This window comes from Equus asinus, chromosome 12, assembly GCF_041296235.1.
Source record: "Equus asinus isolate D_3611 breed Donkey chromosome 12, EquAss-T2T_v2, whole genome shotgun sequence".
Taxonomy (NCBI): Eukaryota; Metazoa; Chordata; class Mammalia; order Perissodactyla; family Equidae; genus Equus; species Equus asinus.
Window position 1 is genome coordinate 18,652,147 of NC_091801.1, and position 24,535 is coordinate 18,676,681.

The following is a 24,535-nucleotide window of genomic DNA, read 5'->3' on the forward strand; positions in this document are numbered from 1 at the left end:
TAGCCAAAGACTCTTCTGGTGATTTCTTAAGCACTGTTTCCTTTTTAAACTAAAGATATCTAAATCCACTTTTGACACCTCTTCTCCCATGACAAATATGTATAGCCCTAATTGTTATCTTGAAAGGGTAAGTGGTTGGAAGCAATTTCAGCTTGATTTTGTTGGTATAATGGTTTCCAGTGAACTTTTTGGCTCAGAAGTTGAAAAACAAAATTATTTTTTCTGTTTCTATGCAACCATTATGTAGCTGCAAATGAAGGCTGGAAAAATTTGTACTACATTCTTAAAAATTCAATCCAGAGAATTTCAGAGTTCATTGCGGAGGAAGCTTTCTTCTCTACACTTGTAGCAATGACTGCAGCACGGGTGTTCAGTCAAATATGCCCATTAAATATGGCCACCTCATCTCTGTCTTGAGCTGCTGCTCTTCAAAGAACCATGTAGCACATTTGCTTAATCCATTTTAAATGATTTGACTTCCTAGTGTTTAACACAGATTTTTTCAAAAAAATTTATCACAAAGTAGCTCATCCCTATAATGTAGTAACCTTTACTCTATAATAAGGGAAAAAACAAATGAAACAAATGTAAACTTGACTTTGTTTTATGAATATATTTCCTAATTTTCAAGACATAAAGGATTCTTGGCTCATTTTTTGACATTACATACTCTCTTTAAATCATTTGCAAAGTTTTGAAACAATAAAGACTGACATTTTCTCCATGTTAAGACTGATTTGATTTGATGGGGAGTTGTGGGAACAAAACTTCGAAACTGCCTCCACAGCCCTGTAAACAATATAGAGAACTGAAAAACTGACTTTTTAAAAAGTTGATCATAAATATTTCAGTATGTATTTTTAAAACATAGCATCATTATTTAAGAAGAATCACAATGCCATTATCAAAACATTTTTACAATAATTACTTATCATCAAATATCCAATCAATTAAAATAATAGACTTTTAGGGACCGGCCCGGTGGCGTGGCGGTTAAGTACACACGTTCCACTGTGGCAGCCTGGGGTTCGCCACTTTGGATCCTGGGTGTGAACATGGCGCCACTTGACAAGCCATGCTGTGGTAGGCGTCCCACATATAAAGTAGAGGAAGATGGGCACAGATGTTAGCTCAGGGCCAGTCTGCCTCAGTGAAAAGAGGAGTACTGGCAGCAGTTAGCTCAGGGCTAATCTTCCTCAAAAAAAAAAAAAAACCGAAAAAATAAATAAAATAAAAGAATAGACTTTTAAAAGTCTAATTGTGAAGTAGTATGGATAGTTATTTTAGTAATTTTCACATCACTATTATTATTTTCGTTCTAGTCAAACTGTGAATGGGAAACAGTGGTTTATGGGAAGACAGAAGATCAGCTTATCATGACTGAACAAGCAAGAAGATATTTGAGTACTTATACAGCTACCAGCAGCACGTCAAGAGCTCTCATACTGTAATTGTTACTAAAACTGATGAAATGCCCACTCCCTCACTATATTCTATACTAAATTAGGTTGCAATGAAATTTTTGTCAATTAATTGTTTTTAAAGTTTTAATACAGCCCTAAAACGGTTTGCACCTTTTTTCATGTTGGGCAGGCAGAAAGCTAAGCCACTTAGGTCAGGGGTAGGCAATTTCATAGTTTATTTTTTAAGAGCTGAGATTTTTAAAAATTGTTTTTAAAGAACAAGATGGGAAAGTCATATCAGAATGTTCATGGATATTCCAACGGTGAATTCTCACATATTTTCTTCAGAAGATATATGTTGCTACTCTCTTGATGCTGCAGTTTTGTTTTAGATAGGTTTATGAGTATATATGATTTCTGAAATTAGTCTGTGTATGGGAAGCACACACGGTTTTATGAAGTACTTTTTGCCCTTGTGCTAATTTCCTTAGGCTACCATTTACAAAGAAACACAGTGGAAAGGAATTTAAAGGAAGGATAGAAAGTTGCACTACTAATTTTTGGTATTTTTCAAAAATGGTAAAATTAACTACAGTGTTAAATGTATTTATTTGAGCATAGTACTAAAAACAAAAACATTGAAAAAGTTTTTTACTTATTAGTGAAGAGACAGTATTTTCTTCTTAAATCTCAGAAGAGCTGAGAGTTTTGTTGAATGTATTGTACAGTATGTAGGAGCAGGAAAACTTTGTAAATTGGAAAAAAGTCTGTTTTTATAATTTATTTTCATTTTTAAAGCTTAAATGTAGATATTTATACCTATACAGGGTGTCTAGAAGCTAATGTTGTTTCCTGTTATTACAGCTAACACAGTAAAGAACAATTTCGACTTTTAAGTATGAAACAGTAATGTTATAGCTGCAAAGAATACAATATCTATACTGTATGTCACATCTGCCTAAATATTGCACTATGCCCTTTAAATCATGTTGGTTATAAAGTAGTTCTAAAAATGTACTAAATAATATTTTTAATATTTTCTTTTTAAATTATATGGGGGGGTCATATAAATTAATCTGGTGATTTGTATATGTGTTTGAAAATTTTGCATTTTGTTTAAAAAGTAATATGGTACTTTGGTCCCTAAAAACAGTCTGCACTTAGAAGTTTATTATATTTACTCCATGTTTCAGAAGTAGAGAACATTCTCTTTTATTTATAAAAATATTTTGTCCTTTTATAAATGTTGTGTTTCTCTACAGGTTACAACAGTTGCTTCAGTTGCCTGTTTTAGGTGTTTGCACTTATTTTATTTCTTCCTGAAAGAATGTCTTTATTTGCTTTTGTGTAGAGATTTTATGTAATTTTTTTGAGACATATAATGGTGTGCTGTCAACTTAAACACTGACAGGTAAATAGAATTGTACACTGTAGTTTTAATTATTTATAATTGACACACTCTCTCCCTCTCCACTCCTGAAGTATGCTGCTATAGAAAGTAGCAGGATCGGCTTGCTGCTATGAGAGAAGGAAAGAGCGACCACCACTTGCACTGTGTGAAAAGATGAAAAGCAAATGATGGCAAGTTCTCAAGTTAACTTAATGGAATCAACCATTACCAGACAAATTCTTGCAAATACCAAAATACTATGTCTTAAAACAAAAACAGTTTAAGATTTTTTGATGTTTTTATGTTAATAGAAATGGAAATGGAAAAAGTTCTTTTCATGCCTAGCTCTTGAACAGTCAGACTTAAAAGGGTTTTAAGCTATTTAAATCCACCTGCTTGTTTTTGCATATTATATGTAGTGAGAAGTGAAGAAAATGTATGGTACTAAGATTATGCCTTGTTGATAACCAATAGATGAACCAATTTGAATCTTCTTAGCATGTTTGTTAAGTATGTTGATTGCTTCCTGATTAATGAACTTCTCACAGAAATTTCACTTTGTAAAACCAATGATTGTAGCAAAATCATACTGCATCGTTTCAATTTCAGTTACCTTGAACTAATAGCACATAATAGTTTTTTGTTTTGTTTTGTTTAGTTTAGCCCTTAGCTGGTTTGGATGTACATAGTCTCCGATCATCGAAGTATACTATCTTGAAAGAGCTATATTTTTTTAAAGCATAGTTTTCCTTGAGCATTAAATTATCCCAAATATTGCAGATAAGCCCGATCTTATTTGACATAGTACATACGTGGGTTGGTATTGGTTGAATCCTCCAGTTAACTGCTCTGTTGCTTTTTGCAAGAAGATTTTTAATCTTAAACATGTCAGGCATCTTAAGTCACCTTTATACTGTTATGTTCATTTGAATTTCTTTCAGTATGTTATAAAATTGCCAGACATACATGTAGCAGCCATACTTGCATGGAAACTGACTACACATATATAATACTGCATTTTGTTGTAAGGTTTTCACATTAATACAGCAATTACCCTGACTAAATTGAGTTTTTTGATGTATGGGAAAACTTTCCATTGTGAGAGAATCTTGCATTCAATGTTGACTATTAACATCCAAAATAAAGCGTCTGTGTACAAGCTGACTTGGCATCACTCATTTCACTTTGGTTTTGTGTTTTATGGTATTGATTGAATCCTTAAAGACTTAACATTCTATTCTTAGACCTTTTTTCTCCTTTAGAAATCCCTTTACAGGTGATTTTATCTGTTAACACAACTTGGCCTCTTTACTCTTTTCTTTTTCTTTTTTTTTTTTATAGATTGGCACCTGGGCTAACAACTGTTGCCAATCTTTTTTTTTTTCCTGCTTTATCTCCCCAAACGCCCCCTGTACGTAGTTGTATATCTTAGTCGCACATCCTTCTAGTTGTAGGATGTGGGACGCCGCCTCAACGTGGCCTGATGAGCAGTGCCATGTCCGTGCCCAGGATCCAAACCCTGGGCCGCCGCAGCGGAGCACGCGAACTTAACCACTCGGCCACGGAGCCGGCCCCCTTTACTCTTTTCTTGAACCGCATTCAGAGTCATATTTTCAACTACCTTTAGATATTTTCATATGACTGTTCTGGCAACACCTTAAATGCATCATATCTTCTTTTTCCCAACTTGTACCTGCCCTTACTTTGTTCTAGCTCTCAGTGGTGTTGCCTTCCCTCCCATCATCCACTGAGAAATCTCTTGCCCACCCTTCACCCCTCATGTTGAAATCTGTTGTAAATTCTTGGCCTGCGTAAGGCCACTGCTCTGATTTCATCCCTTCATTTCTTACTTGGATTATTGCACTAATCACTCTGATCTCCAGTCTATAGAAATAGCAAGAAACTGTGTGGTGACATCAGGGTGTCACCCAGGCAAGGCCAACTGGTCATCCAGTCAGGTCTGTGCAGTATTACATTGCCCCAGGGAATTCCTCACCATCCGCATTTTACCTTTAGCCTTCTGGGCTCGGAAATCTGATGGATTAACCCGTCAAAAATGAGTTTACCTGGTACAACTGAAATCTCACAAGGTTGTAATCTATCATAACATTAATAAAAAAAAATGAGTTTACCTGTCAGAATGCTTATATCAATTGTGTGAGACTGACACACAAAACCATAATGCCAATCTATTAATTTACAGTGTGAAATATAACTGCTGAGAGGATGAGGCACATTCTCCTTCTGTGTAAGCATAAAGAAATATAGAAAACAGATCTGATCACATCTTTTCTATTCAAAGATCTTCCATAGTTGTCTGTTGTCTAAATAATAGTAATTCTCCATTGCCTCCTAATCTGGACCTGGGGACTTAGATCTTCCAGGAACATATATACGCACACTCCTGTCTGCGTGCCTGTGTTTGCAGGGTGCTCTGCATGAATCTTTTCTTTGTCTCCCAGCCCGTTAAAATCTTACTCAGCCTTCAAGGCACAGGTCTGTGAATCATTTCCTGATTATCCTAGTGCTTCCATAAAACTTTCCCACTAGACTTTATGTTTTGAAGAGCAGGGATTGCTATTTATAACTTCTGTGTCTAGTGTAGTGCTTAGAAAATCTAAGTGTTAAATTGACAGAATTTTTAAAAATTAGTCATGGCTCTCTCAGGGAAAATTAACCATGCTTATTTTGTGCAACAGATTATAAATAGCTTTGGTTTCTTAGTTATCTGCATGAAACCAGTTTTGCTTTACGGTCAATAAACTATTATTTCAGTAAAATCTTTTAGCTCATTTTATAACCATGGAATTCCCTGCTTGATTTATCCAGTTATAGAATGATAGGCCTGCAAGCCAATCAGACCTTTAATTGTAATCTAAATCAGATGGTAGTTTTTCAAGAGGTACTTCCCACTCTGTAAGAAGATTTATTTTTAATTAGGTAGTGGAGGATAAAATGAGCCACGTGAAATTCCATCAGGGCATTACACTTTCCCCTTCCCGGCGTTTTTTGGGTTTTTTTAAATGACTAGATATGGTCAAGAATATGTGAAATATATTGGTAGAAAAGCAAGATAAAATGTACCAGGAAAAAAGTTACTCATCACTGACAAGTGTTGGGAAGAGAGTGTTTTTGAAGACTGTTTAGTATCTTGGCATTAGTACATTGAAAGCTGTTGAATTTGAGCAAACTCAGTCTTAAAAACAGTGTAGTATACTGCCCTTATTTCCGAAGGTCTCAGACCTGGTGTGCTTATTCAAGTTCTAAGTACAGAATGTACTGAGTTTCAGTGGATTTTCCAGGCCAGCACAGGGAAAGAGGGAGGGAGATTGACTTTACTCTGATTTTACTGCTGTAATTTTGCCACTCATAGCTCAAAAGACTGGGTCAGATTCTGACATGATTTCCTAAGCCCCAATACAGTTAGCACTTATTTATTCGTTCAAGTAGCAACCAATACTTAACTGAGTGCCTACAGTACCTGGTGCTAGGTACTGGCAATACTATGGTAAACAGGACATGACCCTTTCCTTAAGGAAGCTGATATTCTAGAAGGGGAGATAGATAAGTATGTAACAGAAATCGCATGTCTTCTTTTTGGCGGCAAGTCAGATGAATCGAGAAGCCCTGTTTCCTATTTTATTTGTAGATGCTCATTTGAGAATAGGGAATGGTTAGTCACTGCATAGTGGGGATTTTGGAGAATTGGTCGGGCTAGCATCACCCAGGGGTCTTGCACCACCCAGGAAGTTCATAGAGTAAAAGTTTGGGTACAATGTTGCAGCTGCAGCCATGTGCCATTCACATACATTATGTCATTTAATCCTCCCAACAACTCTATTAGGTAAACATTGTTATAATCTGCTTTTACGAATATGGAAACAGGCTGAGGTTCAGGGGCTTGTCCAAACTCACACAGTACAGTGCTGAGCCGGGAGTCATTCAGTCATCTGAGATTTGGGTTGATTCTTTAAAATTAAGTATAGGGCACAAAAGAGTACATCGTATATGATTCCATTTCTAAAAAAAGTGCAAAAACAAATGTATGCTATGAGAAGTCAGGATAGTGGTTACCCAGGGTGGGAGGGTTGTTGAAAGGAGCCTTGAGGAGGGCGTCTGGTAGGCTGTGAAGCTCCATTTCCTGCTCTGGGTGCTGATGTTATGGATGTGTTTAACTTCGTACAAATTCAAGCTCTATTATTATGTGCACTTTTCAGTATGTATGTACATTATGCTTCAATAACAAGTTTTTAAAAATTAAGCCTATGTTGCATGGTAGAGGAAAATAAAAATGTTCTGCCAAAGGAAAGTGTAATGAATTACTATTCTTGCTCTATTCCATTCATACACTTAAAACACATAAGAGTCTGCAAAGCTAGCACTCAGCTACGAACTTCTCACCATTATTCTCTTGTATATGTTGTGCCCATTTCTTCTGGTAAATTTATGCTAAATTTCTGCATGAAATAAGTGAATATTTCCTATGGCTGTATATACCAAATTTTTATGTGTAAGAGGTTGCTCTCTTCCGCTGCATGAGCCCTTTACTCAAGACAAACTAGTCAGAGTTCCCCAGAAACACTCCATGATTACATCTCGGAACCTTCGCTCAGCCCCTTGCCTCCACCTGCCATCCCGCTGAAATATCCATGTTCACCAAAATTACTTGTCACTAGATGTTCATCTATCTAATATGGTCCACTGGTTACTTTGTGCCTCTATAGCACAATGCGTTATTATCTTGTTTATTTAGTGTTGATGTTCTCTTAACCAACAGTCACTTAATTCACTCATCTCACTGATTCTTCGTTCCCAAGTTCCCTGTTCACCCGGGGCTAGTAGGCGATAGCCTTCTCCAGTTTTTTGAACATTTTTGCTCAATTAACAATGAGTGCAAATGATATCAGATAAGAGGGCTTTACTACACTTTTAAAAAGTTAAATAATGCGTTTCATTTAACCCAATATATCCAAAATATTATCATTTTAACATGTGATCGATAGCATTATTAAGGTACTTTCCATTGTTTTTTTTTTTCCTTTCTAAGTCTTTGAAATTCAATGTGCATTTTACACTTACAGCACATCTCGATTCAGACCAGCCACATTTCAAGGGCTCAGCAGCCACATATGGTGAGTGGCTACTGCACTGGGCAGAGCAGTTCTAAATCACTAGGAATTCACAGAGAAGATGTTTTGTAATTCAGAAGAAACACTACCTATTTCAGGCCACATCAGAACAATTTAGGAAGTTACGGTTGTAATCTTTCCTCCCTCCCTCCCTCCCTCCCTTCCTCCCTCCCTTCCTTTTCCCCCCAAGCCTTTGGAGTTCTCAGTTCTTCTTGCCCATCACAAGCTTCAATTTCCTTATTGGTAGAATGGAGATCTACTACATTCGTTAACCGTCTCTCTCAGTGGATTGTAAGCTCCCTGAGGGAATGTGTCCAGCATTTGGCCGACCACCTGGAACTATGCAGACATAAAAGCTGTGATAGCAAAAATAAGCAGCCCTGCCAGCATGCTTAAATTCCGTGAGGGGAGATAGACAGAACTCTAAGTGCTGTGAAGGGGAGAAATATGGTCCTGCGAGAGGTTATGACGAAGGAAACTGATCTGTTTTCCACAGGAGAAAGTTATGTTTCAAGTAAGATCTCACAGATGGATAGGCATGAGGTAACTAGGTAAAGAAGGTTGGGGAATAGCGAGTAAAGTCCCCATGGAGGGAGCGAGCATTCCATCTTCAAAGATCCTAAGGTCAGAGCGACTGAAGTGGTGAGTGGAGGAGGAGGCGGTGCAGGGAAGGCTCCTGAAGAAGAGGGCCCAGACCTGGTAAGCCTGCGTATTCCCGGGGAAGCAGACTCTGCGATGGAGATCAGCATTCAGGAAAAGTGTTAGGGAGCGCTCTTGGAATCAACACTTGAGGGAGGGAAGGAAGCAGGAGTGGGCAGAGGAGAAGTTGGGCTGCCGTGCAGTCTCAGTGAAGGCCTCGGCCCAACTCCATGGGGAGCTCTGAGGCTGGGATGGCGCTTCGAGTTGTCCCAAGGACACCAGGTCTTTACAGCCTTGGGTGTGTCATGGGAAGTGGGCTGCCCCAGGAAGGCAGCCTGCCCTTGGATGAGGGCTCTCCTCAGCAGAGGCAATTCTTTGACTTTAGTTTCTTTGTGGAGTAAGAGGCAGGGTTGTCTACTGAGAGAGAAAAGGAGGAAGTGTTGGTGTGGGAGGCATTGTCCGAGATCTGAGGAGAATAAAGAATCTTTGAAACAGTCCTTGAGCAGAACGGGGAGGGGATTTGATCAGGGAAAGAGTAGAACTGCCAGGCGGCAGAGAGGACTTGTTTTAGGTTGGAGAGCGTGAGTTCAGGCCCTCTGCTAGGTACCTAATGACGCTTTTGCTTTTAACAGCTGGGTTCAGGACCACAGGCAGGGGCCCAGTGGCGATACATAGTGATACATGTCTGCCCTGTGCTTGTCTTCTGCCACCAGGGCCCATTGATCTGGTGCAGCAGCAGAGGCAGCAGACAGCATATCCGTTTGCCAAATGGATGCGACAAACGGACTGAAGGGCAAGGGAGTATGGAATATTATTAAGAAAGGTGGTTCATGGGATGAGGCAGGATAACCACAACTGGAAGCTACTTTGTCTTCTGAATTCCCATTGCACTTTGTCCCTCACTTGTGGTTGTCATTCTAGCTTTTATTACAGTTTTTTATGAGGAGGTTTTAAAGAGGAGCTTAGCTCCTCTGATGGATTTGTAGCTCTTTCTGAAGAGTTCCAACTCCCATTGGGCCCTCAACAAATGTTTTCTAAATGTTCTGGAGTGTTGTCCTCTGGTTTTTGACTCACCTACATTGACTTTATTTATAGCCTAGTAAAGTATTTGTTGGGGGGGAGGAGGGGAGCCTGAGTCCACACCCTAGTTTCCTCATTCACTCATTCACTCAACAAATATTGATCATGTCCTGCCATAAACTAGTAGGGATAGATCAGGCCTGGTTCCAATCTTACAGGATTTCATATTTGGCAGGGAGAGAGACACACAAACAAATGACCATCCTAATGCATATATAACTACAACCCATAATAAGCATTCTGAAAGAAAGGAATACAGTGTGTTATGGACATCTATAACGAAGGAATCCAACTAGATGCGTAGTCAGGCAGGAAGGTTTCCCTAGGGAAATGATGCTTGAGCCAAATCCCCATCTGTGGAAGGGGTCAAGAGAGAGGGAGATAAAATACAAGAATATGAATGAAACAAGGCTAAAATTATTTACTGGCTGGCGTTTGCTGTCCAGGCTCTATGCTGAACACATCTCCAGTCTGTGCAACCCTTCAGCAAGGCAGGCTTTCCAGGCTTCTACTGCATCTACTGAAGCAACACCTTCTAAGATTGGAGGCCACAGCTGCAAGAAGTGTAGGGTGCGTGCCTGGACGTGACCTCCGCATTTTTCAAAGTTTCAGTAGGATGTAAGAACTATGGCACCTGGTTGGGGAGTGTTGGAAGAAGAAGTGCCAGCTCCTAGGATAAGCCCTTTGACCCCCTGGTGCTTAATTACCAACTATGGCTACTTCTGGCAGAACCTTCTTCGGCAATGTACAATCTGTTACTATAACTATACTGAATCTAGAAAAATCAAACCCAACGTATACTATTAGGGCCTCATCAGTTGTAATTGTCAACATATTGTGTTTACTATTATCAAGTCCTGCAGGACTCTAGAGTTTATTGAAAAGGTATTTTTTAAAAAACTTGAAATGACTTGAAAGGCATACAAAGGCTGTTATTGGGTAAATTAAAAACAACAACATAATAAATAGTCTACATTGGATGATGCTTATGGATTTTCCTTAGACATTTTTAACTTCTAGGTTGGTTGGTTTCCTATCAGCCACTCAGCTGTTGTCTGTAATCTTGTCATTCCTGCTCAAAGAGTACCAACTCATCTTATTCAAGTCATGGTGCTCAATGATTTTGGATCAGAGAAGTCTGAAATAGAAAGATCTTAGATATCTCTCTGTAAAATGAGAATTATTACACTATGTCTACTGTATTACTTTCCTATTGCTGCTGTAACAAATTACCACAGCTTTAGTGGCTTAAAACACAAATTTATTATCTTACAGTCTGGAAGTAAGAAATTTGAAGTCAGTTTTAATGGGCTCAAATCAAGGTGAGAGGCCTGCATTCCTTCTGGAAGATCCAGGGGAGAATCCTTTTCCTTGCATTTTCTAGCTCCTAGAGGCTGCCTGCATTCCTTGGCTCATGGCCCCTTCTTCTATCTTCAAAGCCAGTGACGGTTGGTGGAGACTTCCTCATGTTCCATCCCTCTGACATTCCTCTTTCTAGTCAAATCTTCTGTCTCCTTTGTGATTACATGGAGCCCACCTGGATAATCCGGGCTATTCTCGCCATGTCAAGATTAATTTATTCACATCTGCCAAGTCATTTTTACCACATGAGGTAACACATTTACAGGTTCTGGGGATTCTCATGTTGACATCTTTAGGATCATTATTCAGCCTCCCACATTAGGCTATTATAATAGTGTGAACTATTGCATTTGTCCACGGACAAATTTTGAATAATGGAGTAAATATAACATATTAATTACATAATGCTCAGAAGTTGTAGTCAATGAAAAGAAGCTATCCAGATAGCCCCTTATAAGATGAACTTTGTCTTAAATGCTCTTTTTTCCAAGTACATTATTTTAGTTTCATTCTTAACTTTTTTTTAAGGATGGAAGAGTGTTTCTCTACTAATCATTCATTTATCCAATAAACACACATCCGTGTATGTGGGTGGGGGAAACATTCTCCCCAAGCAGAGGGCTGGGCATACTCTCCTTATTAGGAATTATCATTCATCAAGTTACATTGATGTTACCGAAAAAAAGAAAAACTCAGCTCAGCCTAATGTTTGAAGAATATAGAAGCCAAAATTCAAGATGTGGAGAAGTCTGGGTTGAAGCTTAGGGAAGAGCAATAGTAAGACTTAGTACAAATCTCTCATGCCTTTAGACCGGGGTGTAAATAGGTGGGCCAAATGTCTTGAGAAGTGGAATCATGAAGTTTACGTTAGAATCAAAAGTGAATTAATCAAAGCAGATATGTTTCCCCACGTTTATAAATTTAATTTAAAATTGGAGGTCAATTTTATCTCTTGCTAGAATGTATCATTACTAGACATTTACTTTTAGTATTTAAGGAAATTTGCTTATAAATATTCAATTATCTCCAAGGATTTTAAACGTATACTCTTTTTTAAATACGAAAAAGAAAACAATAGACTTAGTAAGAGAAACCTGGATAAGCAATGGCTACGTCTCACCACCCACTCTTTAAAATTAGCATATTCGTTTCTTGTTTTCGCTCTCCAGTTAATCGGAGGTTGTTCATGGCTCATTCTCCTGCCCCTCAGTGTCAGATCTGCTTGTGAGATGGGGCCAAGCCTCCTTTTTAGTTTCCTCTCTCCCGTCTACCTCGCCGTTCTCCCTCTCCATTCCTTCCTCTGTTATTATATAAGGTAAGTAACTGAGCTGATGCTGGACTGGTTGTAATTGCAGAAGCATTTCTTTCACAAAGGCGGGACTAAAACCTAGGTTAACAGTTTAAAATGGAATGAGACTCTTGGCATCCCCTGCCTGTTGGGGTATCAGCACATTTTCCCAGGTTGTGGATTATTTTACAGTACCTAATTAGTGTTTGTCAGAGGCTGTAGGATATCAGGTAAAATGCAGCCACATGGAAATGGTCCTTGGAGGGATTTATGTTGTAAATTGTGGAATAAATGACTTAGGGACAACTTTCAGGGGTCACCTTAGACTTTTCACAGCATTTTGGAAAACTCGCCGCAGAAGAGGGTACCTTCTTGGTGAGGAAGCAGGAACAGGAAATAGTTCATTGAAACTTCTGTGGGTTACTTACAAGACAAAAACCATGGTGGCAGAGTTCCAGTGGTATGAAGGAAAGCATTTATGAGTCGCCTAAAGTGGATTTCCCTGTAGTGATTTGTAAAGACCAATTTGCTGAGGGTGGCGAGTCCCTCCGATGAATACAGGCCACCAGAGAAGCCGGCCCCAAGCAGTGTGCATCTCCAACCGGGCGTGAAACAGACACATCTCCAGGCTTTTGTTCCATACGCAGGCCAACTTGGGCAGGAAATTCATCTGAGACTGCTCTGAATTGGAAACTACAGAGTTATGAATGGCCCGTCTGCTCACAGGCCAGAGCCGTTGAATCTCTTGAGTCCTCTAACCTTTTTCTAATTGCTTCAGTGCATCCAAAAAAAAAAAAAAATCAGATTTTATTAGGCCTTGTTTTCAGAAGAAATAATTCAGGGAAGACCCAGATAAAGTGTTGCTTTACCTAATTCCTAATTTAGCTCTAAATTGCTAAAGAAAGGTTTGTAAAAACTAACAAAATCTACTGGTCTAAAAATTCATTAAAAATGACATAAGAAAGGAAGGCAAGGACTGTTTGTTGAAAAATGACAATAATCTAATGGGAAGGGAAGTGGTCTCTACAAGGAGTGGAGCAGTGTAGGGTGTTCCCCACGCAGCCTCCACCTCCGGATCATTGGCTTTACAGAGATAATAACCAGGCTGTGCGATGCCCCACGGGTTCCAACACTGGTTTCTGCATTATTTCATTTGTTCCTCACAGCAACCTCTGCAGGTAGCTATTATGATTCCATTTTATAGATAAACAAACTGAGGACCAGAGAAGTTATGCGACCTGCCCAGGATCATAGTGGCAGACGTGGGTTGACCACAAAGCAAACGAAACTCAAACTTCAGGGCCCCCACTTGCACAGGCCCCTGTGAATGTAGGAGTCACGTGGTGTCGGGGGTGGGATGGGAAGCCAGATTGCCACCAGACAGCATTTCTGTATAAGGATTTCTGATAAATTACCTAAAGAGATCTCAGAAGAAAAGATTGAAATCTCCAAATCTCCAGAAATGTGTTGTGATTTCCTTTTTCATCCCAAAGAAATATTCAGTTCTGCTCTCAATTTTGTAATCTTAAAGAGGGGGCCCCCAAATTGTAAAAGCTTTGGGTCCCATAAGACTACATCTGCCTTTGTAGATACGGGTTAAGTGGTAGAGCTGGGTTTTGAACTCAAGTCTTCTGATTTCAAGACCTGTTCTATTTTCTGACTATTTAGAAACATAGAAAAGTATAAATAGAACATTAGGTGCAAAAATAAAAGCAGAGCATGAGATCTATAATTGTAATAACATAAAACTTTTGTGTCTGATAAAAGACTGAAAGTAGACACTTTCAAGCTAGCAATGGTTATGCTAGAATTTGTGGATTTTGAGAGTTTTTTTCCCAAATTTTCTGAAATGTTAAGTTACTTTAAAAGTATAAGACAGAACTGAAGATACAGAAGGATTACTTGCATTTGAATTTTTTGTTGGTTTAACAAATTATGATATTAGTTGTTTAAGTTTTAGCTATTTATAAAGCAAGGCCAAATTACCAATAATTGAACTTATGAATTCAAATAAATTCCAGCAAATAGCTTATTTTGTCTCAAGGCATTGACATGTGATTTATGTTATTTTGGTGGAAGAAGTAACATTGAATTTTATTTCCAAATACCACTAGGTTGCATTTGTTTTGCAGCATATCCTGGCTTCCACTGTGCCTTAAGGAGTTTTCTCATTTATAAAGTAGAGCTAATACTGCTTATCCCTCCTCCACATCTGGTTTCTGGAGGTAGTGAAATTGGACATGGGGTCAGAAGGCCAGGATCCTCATCCTAGATTTGACCCCATCTAGGTCAGTTAACTTAACCTCTCCGAATTTCATTCTCGTCTTTCATAAGATGGGAACAGGCATACATTTGTTACTAATCTCTGAGTTAGGATGAAATGAGATAATGAATGTGTATGTGTCTATCAACTCTGGAATATCTACCAGTGAGGCCTTATTGTTGGCCAAATGACCAACTTTTGTATTATTACACCAAGAAAACAAACCATTCTTAAATAGAAACCCTGCTCAAATTCTCAGGGTAGACAGGCCAACTAGTAGCGGCAAGGAGGATGATGAAGGCAGGAAATCATAGCTGTCTCCTTCATTGCTGTATGCACGCAGTACGGTACCTGCAATATAGTAGGTGTTCAATAAATATCTGTGGAATAAATGTATACATGCGTATGTGGAAGAACAGTTGAATTTTGCTCTACTCCCATGTTGGGCTCAAATGCCAGAGGGTCGTTTTGACCACTGATGATGGAGGAATTACACTTTAGGCAGAAAGAACAAGATTGAGTAAAAGATAGAGAATGGAAAACTAAGGACATCCATAGGGAATAAGAAGTGGCCCACTTTGGTTCAAGTGTGGAGTGAATAGTAAAAAATAATACAGTGGAAATGCACATTAAGCCAGATCCTGGAGAGCCTTTAAAATGTTGGTAAGAAGTTAAAATTTATCCTGGAGGAATTTGGGAGTTTATATGTCTCTGAGCATAATGAAGGAATTATTTTTAAAAACTAGAGCATACACGTGAATAAGATGTGAGTATGTATTATTCCCATTGAACAATGGGAAAATTTGTCCTGTTTGACGAGATGCCACCTAGGTAGTTCACTTAGTGACGGTTGGCCTCAAGCCATAATGCAGATAGTAATTAAAGCTTATTTCCATTCAATCACTCAACAAATATTCATTCAGGACCTCCTGTGTGCAAGACCCTGCGTGGGCCATGTGTTGCAATCACAGATGTGCAAGACAAAAGCAAAGATTCATTTTGCTTAAAGCTTCCCGAGAGAAATGGACATATACATGTTAAAAATTTACCAAAAGCACATGGCGGTTCCTTCTGTGAACCAAAGGAAGGAGTTTAGACAAAGTGCTTTAAGAGTTCTGGGAAGATTGGATGCTGGGCCAGAAAAAAATTGCTATAAAATAGGACATTACTGGACCGTTAGCGTATTAATCTGCTTGAGTTGCTGTAATGAAATACCATACAGTGGGCAGCTCAACAACAGAAATTTATTATCTCACAGTTTTGGATGCTGGAAAATCCAAGATCAAGGTGTCTGCAAATCCAGTTTCTGATGAGGGCCCTCTTCCTGGTTTGTAGGAGGCTGCCTTCTGGCCACGTCCTCACACGGCCTTTGATCTGAGCTCCTGCTCAGAGAGAGAGAGGGAGCTCTCTAGAGTCTCTTCTTCTAAGGACACCACTGTTATTGGATCAAGGCCCAACCCTTATGACCTCATTTAACCTTAATTACTTCCGTGGAGGCCCCAGCTCCAAATATAATCACAAGGGGGACTCAGGGCCTCAACATATGAATTGTGGGGAGACACATTCAGTCCACAACAATTAGCAACACTTGAATAAAATTCGTAGAGTAGATAATAGTACTGTGTCAATGTTAAATTTCATGATCGTGATTATTGTACTACGGTTGTTAGTGAGTATCTTTGTTCTAGCAAACACTCACTGAAGTATTTAGAAATAAAGGGGCATGATGTCTGCAACTCTTAGTTCAAGGAAAAAGTGTGTGTGTGCGTGTGCATGTGTGTGTGTGTGCACACATAGAGAGAGAGAAGGAAAGAGAGAGCAATACACAAACATGGTTGTTGGTGTCAGCAGCTGGTGAACCTGGTTCAAAGGGCTAAATGGAAGTTCCTTGTGCTATTCTTGCTACTTTTCTCTTAGTGTGAAATCATTTCAAAATGAAAAGTTAAACAAAAAAGTTTGGGGAATCCAAAGAAGGCTGGGATTGTGGAAGAGACAGGAACAAATACTTTCCTCCCTGTTGTTCCCAGACCTTGTGCTCCAGCCCCAGCCCTCGACGATGGCTCTGGGGACCGAGGGTTTGCGTCCATGCCCCTTAGCTCCTGCCCTCAGAGACAGCTCCGGATTCCTCTCTGGCCTCTCACAGGACCTGGGGTTGTGGGCGGCACACTAGTTCGTGGTTGATAAACCTCATTTAATCAATTTAAAGTAGTAAATGTAATTCACACTTTTGCATATGGTTTACTGTTCACTTTCCAAAGGAGAAAGTATCTGATGTCCCCAGGGTGTCATAACTGGATCTGGGGAGTAGGTGTGATGATTACATCTAAATTTACTGCAATTGCTGAGCACTTTTCATCTAGAGGTAGCTTATTTGTGTGGTTTTGAGTCCTTTAATCGGTTTCTCTCACTGTAACTTTTTACAACGTGGTTCCAAAGGTGAATGTTTTCTCAGCTCTGCTGATGGAGAAAGAGTGGCATAGGAAATGATTTCCCTAGGCCACAATACAAATTAGGGGGTTGAGGGGGCAGGATAAGAACATAGAATCGCTGGAATTTGTTAGACCTTTGCAGCCCCATATTTTATTGCCTGAATTCTAGCATTCAGTTTGGGATTGTTTTTATCAATCATTTGATCTGGGTAAAGAATTAGAAACAAATGTTTCTCTAACTCCATTATCTATACGAAAGACAATTCTGTTTTGGGTGAGGATATGCTCCTATTCGAGGAAGATGGGTGGGCACAATAAGTTTTCAAGTAAAACAAAATTTAATTAACCTATAGAATAGTCATTTATTCTGAGAACATGCTTTTTGTATTTTGGGGGCGCTCAAACAATAATCTTTCTTTTTAAAACAATGAAGGTATCCTTATTTGACAAAATGTGCCAGACTATCATTTCTCCAAACCCCCAATATTTTTGAAATCTTACAGGTCCACAAAATCTACAAGTTTGGGAATCACTCCTGGGGCTCTTGAATAAGAAACTCCATCTCCACAGTGTTTTGCTGGAAGGTTCTAGAAAGATCTCTGACTTTTCCAAGTACTTTGTATTGTTGATGTTCTTGTGTTCTGTGGCCACTGAATGAGGGCCTCAGGCTTGATGAGAAGTTGGAATTTAGCCCTTGCTGCTGTTAAGTTTTCTTGGCACATTGATACCAGAAACTATACTCGTATTAATTGGCAGGTATTTGATTTTATAACATAAAATGTATGAGAACATGGTCCTGGTAGATTTCAGTGCCACTGTGATGGTGTCTTTTCAGGTTTTGTGGTGAAAGAGAAGTTGATCAGCAATTTTCAACCTAGAATCTCATGGAGAATGTTGAGCTGTGGTAAAGAACAAAGGGGCTCACGGAAAACAAGGCCCACTGCATCCTAGCAGCTGGATGGATTTTCTCCTCATGTAACCCAGAGAAAATGGCTTTAAATGACAAGGCAGGATGTCTACTTAGTCATCACCACAAAGCGCAAGTAGTTGGCTGAGGCGTCTAATGCTCGGGTGAGAGTGATGAGAAGAACCCTTGAGGCAGAACTTCTCTGGGCTGTGTAATTAAATCATCAGATGTCAGCTATCGTCTTTCTCCTACATTGTAAGGAGAGAGCTCTCTTCTCATTTGTGATTATATTTCCCCCCTTTTCATGAAAACATAAGATGGGGTGTCTCTTGGAAAAAAATACTAAAGTGTTATCATGCTCGAGAATATAATCATTATTTTATAATTCCTATCTATTTTTTGAGTTGATATGAAGTCATTTCCTGAGACAAATAAAAATTACTACAAATTGAAAGAGAGAGAGAGAGAGAGAGCTAGGGAGTGTATGTTTGGGGATGGGGTTGTATGCATTAAATCCTGTTAGCAGAGGGCTCAAGATGTGCATGATTTAAATAAATTAAATATGCATGATATAAATAAAATTAATCCAATTATTGTTGTCTTGGTTGCAAACTCCGTGAATTTACTAAAAATTGTTGAGTTGAACACATAAAACAAGAAAATTTTATGGTATATAAATTACACTTCAAAAGAGCTCTCAAAAATTAATTCAGTTTCATTTGGTATGTATAACCAATAAAGTAGTGACAAAATAAAGAAATGCGAACAAAACATTTTTAAAAGATATAGTTCAGGTCACACTCATCTGTAATACTGAAAGCTGTAGAGAGTCAAAACTGAGAATCTGATACCAAACGTCATGAAAATATGAAAATGTTTTGAATTTTCAGTTTGCAGATTGTTCTGAATCCTTTGAACCAAGTAACTACCCTCGGTCTGTCCGCTGATGACCACATTTGGGTTCTGAGGTGCCGACAGGGGAGTTTTCAGGGGAGAATGACTTAGGGGGCCTTTGGTGACTCGAGAGTAGCTATAACTGGGGTGACCATATAATTTATCATCTAAACCAGGGACAGTTTGGAGCTTGAAATGTGGTGCTATCATTAATTACACTGGGACAATAAGCATAACCAAATTATCTTCAAGGTCCCTGTAGCTCTAACCATGTGTCTGATAATATAACAAATATTATATGTAACTCTTGGCTGGTTCTATAAGCTGGTTTGGAATCAGAAGACCTATGTTTACCTTTCTGAGCTTTGATTTCCTCAATTGGAAAATGGAGAAACTTCTTCCTCCTTCCCTTCCTCTCCCCTCCTTCTTCCCTTCCTCACTTCCTTCCTTCAACACATACTTATTGAGTGTCTACTACTTTTTGAGTTCTGTACTAAGTCTTCAGGAGACAGAGATAAAGATAACCCATTCCTAGCCTTTAAGGAACTCCTAGTTTAATGTTGGAAACAGATACAGGTACCTAATTGCGATTCATGTGCTTCTGACAGCACATCCCTCAGCTTCTTGGAGGGACCGACCCCTGAGTTAAGTCAAAGTCAGGATACGCTTTCGCAAGATTGGAAAAAGTACTTCTAGCAAGGGGCTGAAGCATATCAGGAACGAAGGTTCCGAGGCGAGAAGCTCTCCGAGGGGCAGCCTTCTCAAGGTCTCTGGTCATCTCTGCATCACCCTGGGCAGGTCTTCTCCCTCACAGAGCACTGGATGGTGGCTAGAGGCAAGCACACAACCTCGCCGATTGACTGATGTGCAATGCACATGGACGCCACAATCCTACCCATGACCCTGGACAGCTGACTTCCCTCTCTGAGAGGATCAGTCTCACTTTCTCCTCTCTCCTCCGACTTGTGTTCACTCTGAGCTTCTCCGTTTTTGGGAAAAACTAGTGACAATCAGCCTAAAAATACCTTGTCTTCCCCCGGCCACACCTGCCAAGCTGACTGCAGTGGTGCCCACCTATACTCTGCTGTCTTTCTCCTAAAGGGGGTGAACTGTCGCCCTCGTTCTTGGTCCGCCCCTCCTGGGAGCTGCACCCCAGCCTCCCACCCACACAGGCTTGCTGCCCTCGCAACCCTCCCTTCTTTCCCCAGCAGCCCTCCCTACTTGATCTTTACTCCCTCTTTCCTTGATCATTCTCATTATCCCACAACAGGGTTGAACATCTCCTATCTTATACAAACAGCTCTCACTTGACTGACCCCACTCTCCACATCTCCCATTTCTCTGTTGCTGTCATGGCAAAACTCCACTTTCTCCCCTTCCCTCTTATTTTGAGAAAATTCCATTGTGCCAAACCAATGCCCAATTTGCTGTCCTAATCTTATTATCTGACCTCTTAGGGACGTGTGACAGAGTCAGCCCTCCCTTCTGTCTGACGCACTTCTTTCACCTGGCCTCTGGGATCCTTCTGGTTTTTCTGCTTTTTTACTGGCTGCCCCTTCTTGGTTTCATTTCCTGTCTCCTCCTCCTCCCATGTCCAACTTCTAAACACTGGAGTCCCCAGGCCTCTGCCCTGGACCCCCTTCTCTTCGCTCTGTTTTCCCTCACATGACCTCATCTAGTCCATGCTTTTAAATAATATCTATAAGTAAATAAGAGAGCTGTCTCCAGCGTTCATTTTCTAAAATTTCTTTTTTTATGATCCAAGTAACACGTTATTTAATCAATTATTAAAAATATGTAAAAATCAGAAACTACAGCTAATCAAAAATAGGAAGACAAAATCAGTCATAACCTCAATACCTAGGAACAATCAGGTCATGACTTGGTGTATATACTTTTTCTTCATACATACGTATAGACATGTATATATATATATATAAATTTATAGATGTATTTTATAACAAAATGGAATCACATTGTACTTATTATTTTGCCACTTGCTTTTTAAATTTAAGAGTGTTTTTGTGGATAACCTTTGATGCCAACATACACAGGTCCCCAGCATCATCTTTAATCTACATAGTGTTTTGTAGTGCGGCTATTTGCACAATTTATGTAACCCAACCATTTTTAATTGTTAAAGCTGTTTCCAAATTTTTGCTATTGCACAAAAAGGCGGTGCTGTGAATGCTTGGCAGCTTTGTCTCTGGGCCCTTCTGAATTGCAGCCCAGGATGTGTTCCTAAGAGCTGTGAACTGCTGAGTCAGAGGTGCACAGTTTAATACATGTTGTCAATGCTCGATGGGGTCCTAGGACTCGTACATTCACTTTCTGTGGCTGAGGGCCAGTCCACAACATCACTTGTCAGTCCTTGTGCTGACAAAATGTCCTCGGTGCCTACCCCGGAGCGTGGGGGGACCCAGGCCCTCCAGCCTGGGCGCGGCCTTTTGTCTTCCTGCCCTGAGCAACGGTCCAGTGACTGTGATGGCCCTTGGTCTGGCGCCTGCCAGCAGTGTGCCCTGTTGAGCCTGGCGGGGTGCGGCCGCAGCCTGTGCCGCACAAATGCACAAAGTGGCCTGGAGAAAGGCCGGGGGCGGGGCTGGGCCTTTGTGTGTGCCAGACACCAGATGGGATGCAATTAGGGGACGTGCCGAGCAGGTCAGATGGCAGGCTCTCCGTGGACCTGCTGCTGCTGCTGGTACAGACATTTTGGCGGGAAGAAAAACTTCTTAAAAAAAACAAACAAAATTTTTCCTCTGTGACAGGCCTTTTGGACAAATGTCTTTTTGACTGTGTGTTTGGGGGCGGGGTTGCGGCTCAGAACTGGGCTCTTTCCTTCTGAGATAAAAGCCTTTTGCTCTGTCAGATGTGGGCCAACAAGTGAGAGGAGTTTCTGTGCAGCCTTTCAGGGAGCAGAGAGCAGAGAGCAGAGCGTTGTCTGCACTCCGGCGAGCAGCGGCTGCCCATTGTTAGGGGGACCCTGAATGCAAAGGATGCCAGTGAGGGATGGATTTGTGCTGGGTCTGGGTGTGTGCACGTGCAGAGAGAAAGGATGGTGGTGAGGAGGGAGGGATTCTGGGACCCCCCTCCCCTGAAATCCCCTAATTTACATCTCAGCCCAGTGTTCGTGGGCAGAGCCAGATCTAGCAGGTAGGCTTCCTGACCAGGTGTTGATTGTTGATTTGTAATGTGTGTGTGTGTGCACGTGTGGATATGTGTTTGTGTGTGTGGGGGTTGGTAGGAGATAGGCAGGCAGAGCCATATTCCATCTGTAGCCACATGCCCCACGGTCTCAGCCTCCTGGGGTGGCCCTTTATCCAGCTCTGCTTCAGAACTGGTTATAGTAAACATGACTTATTCGGGCCTGAGGCTTGGGCACCATTTAGCGAAGCGGTAAATGCCCTGTTGTTTGGATTGAATGGAGCATTCAGTTCTAGAACACCACTGTCCTGGACCAGCAGACGTGAAGGGAGACTGCATGAAAGCCCTTCTCTAGCTTCTGAACATCTGCTCCACTGACTGGCCCTCTTCACGTCTAGGTGTTCTCTCCAGAAGGCCCCTATTGTATCTGCAGGGGTGACCCTGAGTCTGACACATCAGCACACCTCATCACTTAAGCAGAGAGTGGGGCATGCAGGTAACGACACTCAGCCCAAATGCGCCATGGGGACATGAGGAGCTGGGAAAGTCTGCCATGAGTGTGAGAGAGAGGACAGACAGACAAGGTGAGAGCACAGCAGAGGGTCCCAAAGTAGGGGGGCAGTGAAGAGAGAAGATACTCCAAGGGGACCTGAAGAGCCACTTCTGACATATTTGCCCAGAGCCAGCCTGCTTGAATCCCACCTTCCCAGCTAACCCCACATTTCTAAGAAAGCATCCTGGATAACATGCTCAGATGTCCATCTGTGTTGGGGTAGTGCCTTATTGGTGTTCTAAAAAGAGAGTGAAATCCATGTGGGGCCAGACAGGATGAAGTCACAGAGAGTCCTCTGGAGTTTCAGGAATTGCCCCCTGGAAGCCGGGCTCTTCCAGAGCACTGCATGGCCAGCACAAGGAGTCAGGAATCCTGGGCTTGAATTCCACATCCACTTCTCCTTCATGGTGTGACCTTGGACCAGCTCTTAGTCCACTGACCCTGTTTCCTTATTGCTAATCAGGAGAGAATAATACTCTTTACAGGGCCACGGTGAAGATGGAACAAACTCTGTAAAGACTATGCTGGTGATGACAATGATATTCTTTTCAATACTTACAGTGGCATCTTCCCAGAGAACCAGTCCACCTCTTCCCCTACTAGAATACTGGTGTCCTTAAATTATCTTTTTCATTTATTTTTAATTCTCTGACTCTGAGAGGTTCAACACAGTAGCCATTAACCACGTGTGGCCATTCATCACTTGAAATGTGGCTGGTTTGAATTGAGATGTGCTCTAAGTGTAAAATACACATCAGATTTTGAAGACTTAGGACAAAAGAAAATGTAAAATATCTTGCTAATAATTGTTATATTGGCTACATGTTGAAATTATTTTGGCTACATTGGGCTAAATAAAAATATTGAAATTAATTTCTCTGTTTCTTTTTGCTTACGTGTGGCTTCTAGAAAAATTAAAAATCCATATGTGGAATGCATTATATTCCATTGGACACTGCTGACATAACTGCTGGGAGGAAGACTACCTCCTCACCATCCAGCCCTGGTCTCGCTCAGCAGGCAGGCTGGTTGGGTGACTGAATGCTCTGATCTGTCTTTATCTTACTCTCAGGAAGTCCAGTCTCTCCAGCTTCAGTGTTTTGTTTTCTGACATGAGGTTGTTTTGAGGCTGTGAATCTTGCCTTGTTCCTATAAGTCAGGAGGCAAAGCAAGGCTCTGCCCTCGTGTTGGCTGGCACTGTTCTGGAAACGGGAGCTGTGACTCCTACACCTTATGTTTCGGGTGATTAGAGAAAGCCCAAGTCAAAGGAAAATCTGCCAAGGACTTCCAGTGTTTGATGCCTTAACTGGCCATCTCCTTTCTCCTTTGTAAGTTTAAGCCAAAGCACATGGCTGTTAAGGCCTGAAGGGATATTTTGATAAGGGGAGTCCTGTGGCCGCGACTTGGCAGAGGTGTCATTCTTTCCTTCTTCGAGCAGTGGCAAGCCCTGAACACTTCGCCGGGGGACTTTACCCACCACGTACAGTGGTTCTCCAGAAGAACTGCAGAGAGAGAAGGACTCCTTCTCACCTCCCCTGGGAAGCAACTGAGCGTGTCTCACTTAGTTCCCATTGAGGAAGTGATTTCACACCAACCTCTTTGTATTTTGGTCTAGGCCAAGCAGAATACGTTGCATTTTCTTAACTTAAAATTCTCTTCCAAACAGTTTAAAATTCCGTTACATTTCTGTTTTTAAGAGTGAAGACAGGCTCTCTGCACACTGGATGGGAGTCAGGCCAAGGGTGGAGACATCCAGGCGGCGTCCTGCGGTGGGTCGCCTGCTTCTGCGGTCGGAGGTTCTATGGACCCTGGCACCAGGTGTGAAGGCCCTCTCCTGCTGGCCTGCAGCCCAGAATGAGGCTGGAACTGACCTTTTCTGGTCTTGCAACAGCCTTGTAGACAAGGGTGACAGAGAAGTCCCTTCTTCTGAGTGAGAGGATGCTAGGGATCCTCCAGCTTTTATAGTTTATATATTTTTAAAAGGCTCTACTCTAGCTTGACCTACTGCAGTTGGACAAGTCATTCAGCCTCTCCATTAAATAAGGGAATTGGCAAAA

The 24,535-nt window shown here is 40.9% G+C and overlaps 1 protein-coding gene across 6 annotated transcripts in view; it reads left to right on the forward strand.

The window, feature by feature from the left end:
* Positions 1–3,957, forward strand: part of MYBL1 (MYB proto-oncogene like 1) — a 34,286-nt gene extending 30,329 nt beyond the window's left edge. For all 6 annotated transcript variants that reach the window (XM_014838511.3, XM_014838514.3, XM_070481142.1 and 3 more), the window contains one exon: positions 1,323–3,957. In XM_014838511.3, the coding sequence (XP_014693997.1) occupies positions 1,323–1,451 (129 nt within the window). In that variant the 3' untranslated portion in view covers positions 1,452–3,957. The remainder of the gene's footprint in view (positions 1–1,322) is intronic.
* Positions 3,958–24,535: the final 20,578 nt, after the last annotated feature.